At 42.8% G+C, this 5,426-nt stretch overlaps 1 protein-coding gene across 1 annotated transcript; it reads left to right on the top strand.

Annotated features, from left to right (window-relative positions):
- Window positions 1–265: 265 nt before the first annotated feature.
- LOC125551354 (copper methylamine oxidase-like) lies at window positions 266–4,125 on the top strand (the record flags this gene model as incomplete). The annotated part of the gene is given in 11 exon segments (XM_048714558.1): window positions 266–375; window positions 458–763; window positions 1,023–1,135; window positions 1,242–1,572; window positions 1,663–1,878; window positions 1,965–2,201; window positions 2,343–2,528; window positions 2,742–2,882; window positions 3,232–3,500; window positions 3,588–3,669; window positions 3,795–4,125. Coding segments are annotated over 11 exon segments (2,117 nt in total), but the record flags the coding sequence as incomplete, so codon positions are not given.
- Between the last annotated feature and the right edge of the window lie 1,301 nt (window positions 4,126–5,426).

The raw sequence follows: 5,426 nt of genomic DNA, 5'->3' as shown, positions 1-5,426 counted from the left end.
CTGATATGCACATGGAGCATGGTGCTCTTGACCTGCCAAATTTTCTATTATGAATGCTTGACCTATGTCATTGAAGAGTCATGTATATCCGTTGCTCTATGATTGGTGTATGTGCCTTACGTGTTAAAATTTGTTGGAAGTTATTTGAGTCAGTCCACTAGGGATCAACTATTATAGTAGTTTGAAATGTATGCCTTGTCTTAGCTGAACTATATCATACTATTCATTCCATTCCTAATGTTCTGCTCGGTGAAAAACAATGCAGGGATACCCATAATGACGAGAGCTCAAAGATTCCACCCTTTGGACCCATTATCTGCTGCCGAAATTGCAGTGGCTGTTGCAACTGTAAGAGCCGCTGGAAAATCTCCTGAGGTTTGTCAACAAGAATCTTTCTGATACTTCTCCCTGTACAACATTGAAAAATGATTTGACAAGCAGCATCCTAAAATTATAGGAACGTGACAGCATGCGTTTTGTTGAAGCTGTGCTACTGGAACCAGAAAAGAATGTTGTAGCATTAGCCGATGCCTACTTTTTCCCGCCGTTCCAACCATCACTGCTCCCTAGAACCAAAGGCTCTGCCGTCATTCCGAGCAGGTTACCTCCCAGGAGGGCTAAGCTTGTTGTCTACAATAGACATTCAAATGAGACTACCATTTGGATAGTAGAACTATCTGAAGTGCATGCAGCTACTAGAGGTGGACATCACAGAGGGAAGGTGATATCATCTGAAGTTGTTCCAGATGTACAGCCTGCAATGGTAAGCCTACTTAATTTGTTTAAGTTTCAGCGTCTCAAATTCCAATTGTTAATCTGCGAACCAGTTACTCCATATAATATATGCAATGATATGCAACCATTATACCACTAATGATTGCTGCCGGACAACTGTTCTTTAGTTCTCCAATATTTGCGCCTACGCATCTGCCAGAACAGTCTCTTTTGACATCCTTTTGATCCTTAGGCAGCATTTAGTTTGAAATATTTTCTTGTGATTTTTTAATTATTATATATCACAGGATGCTATGGAATATGCTGAGTGTGAAGCTACTGTCAAAAATTATCCTCCATTTGTTGAAGCTATGAAGAAAAGAGGTGTGGACGACATGGAACTTGTCATGGTAGATGCCTGGTAAGCTAGCTGCCAAAATTTTATTCCATCGCGTTTTCTATTGTCGGTTATCTTTCAGCTTACATCATCATGTTATTTGATTTGAACTTTGCTCATAAACCGTCAGGTGTGCTGGCTACTACAGTGATGCTGATGCTCCCAGTCGCAGACTTGCCAGGCCTCTAATCTTTTGCCGAACTGAGAGTGATAGTCCCATGGAGAATGGTTATGCTCGTCCTGTGGAAGGGATCCATGTTGTTGTTGATATGCAGAATAATATTGTCATAGAGTTTGAAGACAGGAAGTTTGTTCCACTGCCCCCACCAGATCATTTGAGAAACTACACTCCTGGAGAAACTAGAGGTGGTGTTGATCGAAGTGATGTGAAACCTCTTATTATCAATCAGCCTGAGGGCCCAAGCTTCCGTATTAATGGCTATTTTGTGGAATGGCAGAAGGTACATGGTTGCTTAATGTTTAACCTATCATACCAGTATTAAAAAAACTTGTCACCTAGAGTTATTAACACTTCTAATGGTGTTGAGCAGTGGAATTTCCGTATTGGCTTCACCCCTAAAGAGGGTTTGGTCATCTACTCTGTTGCATATGTTGATGGTAGCCGTGGACGTAGACCTATAGCTCATAGGCTGAGCTTTGTTGAGATGGTTGTTCCTTATGGAGACCCAAGTGAACCACATTATCGCAAAAATGCTTTCGATGCTGGAGAAGATGGACTTGGCAAAAATGCTCATTCTCTTAAGAAGGTCATTTGCTCAGTTCTAGGCATTTTTTCTCTTTTATCAGTTTGAGTCTCATCTGACTATATTCTCTATCTTTTTTGCGTGTATAGGGGTGTGATTGCTTGGGTTACATCAAGTATTTTGATGCACACTTCACGAACTTTACCGGTCATGTGGAGACAATTGAGAACTGTGTGTGTCTCCACGAGGAGGACCATGGAATCCTTTGGAAACACCAAGATTGGAGAACTGGTTTAGCAGAAGTTAGGCGATCAAGGAGGCTCACGGTGTCGTTTATCTGCACAGTTGCCAACTATGAATATGGTTTTTACTGGCACTTTTATCAGGTAACTATAACTATTCGAATAGACTTTGAGATTTAGTAAATTAATATTTTGAATCCAGCTCTTCTATTGAATGGCATGATGCATCTATGTTCTATGATTTATTTATTGTAATGTAACTATTAGTTTTTTCCTTGGTTATAGGATGGTAAGATAGAAGCTGAAGTAAAACTTACTGGAATTCTGAGTTTGGGAGCTCTGATGCCTGGGGAATCAAGGAAATATGGTACAACTATTGCTCCTAGTCTGTATGCACCTGTCCACCAGCATTTCTTTGTTGCCCGTATGGACATGGCTGTTGATTGCAAACCTAACGAAGCTCATAATCAGGTGGGTCCCTTTTTACGCATTTTCTTATTATCAAAATGCCATGAGAAACTAGTTCAAGAAATGGACCACTGCATGCATCTACTAAATGGAAGTTGATTGCTAGCTTCATGCCTTTTGACTATACTGGCCTTGTAGAATAACTTTGTATTCCTTTTGTACAATGCACCCTTAAATATTTGCATAGTGCATTTGACGTGCTTGTTTCTATCACAGGTGGTTGAAGTGAATGTCAAAGTCGAAAGTGCAGGCACAAATAATGTGCACAACAATGCTTTCTATGCTGAAGAAAAAATACTGAAATCCGAGTTGCAAGCAATGAGAGATTGTGACCCTTCATCTGCGCGACATTGGATTGTAAGAGCACATACGTACATGCTTGTTTGTTCTCTTCTTTTTATCATGTCATTGTCAATTATTCATGGCAACACATCAAATTATAATCATCCATGATAACAGACCATATCTCATTGTGCATAACTGCAAATGTTACTTCAGAATTTTCTGTCATCAAGCAGCTGCATCTCTCCTGATTTTCTTTAGTGTTCATGTCAGCAATGACATACCAGTTGCACAAGAAGCATGTCAAATGTCATCGACACCATGTTCACACCTCTCAGCAAAGCACTTTATTTTTTGTTTGGGAGCCTTGGGGCAGCTGATCATACTGCTTTTCTTCCATGTTTCTTGTTTGCATCTTGATCAGGTTAGGAACACAAGGGCTGTAAATCGTACCGGACAACCAACTGGTTTCAGACTCGTGCCTGGTTCAAACTGTTTGCCATTTGCTCTGCCCGAGGCAAAGTTTCTTCGAAGAGCAGGGTTCCTAAAGCACAATCTTTGGGTGACACCATACAAGAGCGATGAGAAGTTTCCTGGAGGGGAGTTCCCCAACCAGAATCCACGTCTTCACGAGGGTTTGGCTACTTGGGTGAAGAAGGATAGACCCTTGGAGGAAACTGACATCGTCCTCTGGTACACATTTGCCTTGCACGCTGATATCCAGCATTGTTTCTTCAGTTTGCAGTTCGCGATCCTTACAACTGAATTTTGCATCTGTAGGTATGTATTTGGGCTCACCCACATCCCAAGGCTTGAAGACTGGCCGGTCATGCCGGTGGAACGCATCGGCTTCATGCTCATGGTACCACAGTTTGAGCCTTTCAAAATCCTCCTTCTGTAGTAGTTTTGATTCCAGAGAGGAAATCGCCGCGTTCTGTCATTACTTCACGATCTCAGCTCAATGTACGCTTGTTTTCTCCTTTGCAGCCACATGGATTCTTCAACTGCTCGCCTGCTGTTGACGTGCCTCCTGGCACTTCTGATGCCGCCGATGTCAAGGAAGCAGAGTCGCCTAAAGCCATCCAGAACGGCAGCCTTGTTTCCAAGCTCTGAAGCTTCGCGGCTCCTCAAAAGAACAAGCTGGCAATAAAAGTTATCTTCTCGTGGTCTGTTTCGTTTTCTGTAATATGTTTGTTTTGCTGCTCTGAATGATTGTGAATGTTAAGCTGCACTAGTAGCATCTAATAATGTCTGGACTGGCATAATGCCTGTATAAATAGAAGTGTGTTGCCTTTTGGGGGCAATGGTTGCCATGTCATCGATCGTTTGCTGGACTGGCGCACTGCATGTCGGCGTCCACCTGGTGGAGGAGGTGGTGGGTTGGCCTCCGCCTCTGAATGGATGGAGTCGAGGACGGCTTGCTGCTCTGCCACCTCCTCCGTTTGGGCCATCTCAAACTCTGCCAACGCCTTGGGCATGGCGAAGCTTGCAGCTGGATCCGCCTTGCTTGTGTCCTCCTTTGGAGTCCTCCTGCGGCTTTGGCTAGTCCGGAGGTAGGCCGACCATGATCCGGGCATCGCGCCTAGCCTTGATTTGCTCAAGTGAGCTCGAGCCGCCGCTTCAGCATGGGCATGGTGTACGTAGTGATCTGACACCTCGGCATGGCTAGCGGCAAACGAATTGGAATGTGGGAGCGGCGAAGGAGTGAGCATGACGTAGGTAGTGATCCAGCACCTCGGCATGGCTAGCGGTGGACAAATTGGAATGTGGTGGCGGTGGAGGGGAGAGGGGAATGGGGGTCTATAGGGTTTGGGTGCCGATGGCGTCCAACATAAATAGGCGGACTAGGGTCCTCAGGTGGCGTGCCAGAGCGGCAACACGCGACGCCATCAAGAATCGGACAAGACGTCTATCGGCCCGATGACCTTTTGACTATTTTCCGCATGGGCAGTCTTTTTTTAGGGGTGCACAGGTCCTAGCAGTCCGACGTAATAACGATTCGGTACAATTGATAGAATTGTTTTTTGTTACTAAGACTCTTAGCTAAAAGTAACTGTTCTTTTCAATTTCCTCCTTTTAACTTGCAATTATCCTATGTTGCACTGATAGAATTGTCTTGCTTGTTATTTTTTAGGGGTGCATAGGTCCTAGCAGTCCGACGTAATAACGATTCGGTACAATTGATAGAATTGTCTTTTGTTACTAAAGACTCTTAGCTAAAAGTAACTGTTCTTTTCAATTTCCTCCTTTTAACTCGCAATTATCCTATGTTGCACTGATAGAATTGTCTTGCTTGTTACTCCCTCCGTCTCTGAATTCTAGTTTTTGTCTTAAGTCAAAATTTAGAACTTTGCTCACCTTTAGGAAAAAGTAAAAGCATTTATGTCATTAAATGTACTTTGATAATATATCAATTTGATGTCATATATATTATTACTATTTTCTATAAAATTGGTCAAAATTTTAAAACTTTGACTTAGAACAAATGCTAGATGTACACTTATTCACAGACAGAGGGAGTACTAAAGGACTCGTAGCTAAAAGAAACTGTTATTTTCAATTTCCCCTTTTTCTCACAATTATCCTAGGTGGCATTGTTAAGGTAGCATCGTGTAGCGA

Source organism: Triticum urartu, chromosome 4 (genome assembly GCF_003073215.2).
Source record: "Triticum urartu cultivar G1812 chromosome 4, Tu2.1, whole genome shotgun sequence".
Lineage (NCBI taxonomy): Eukaryota > Viridiplantae > Streptophyta > Magnoliopsida > Poales > Poaceae > Triticum > Triticum urartu.
Note: the sequence above shows the minus strand (reverse complement) of the source record. Positions and strands in the feature narration are given on the sequence as shown.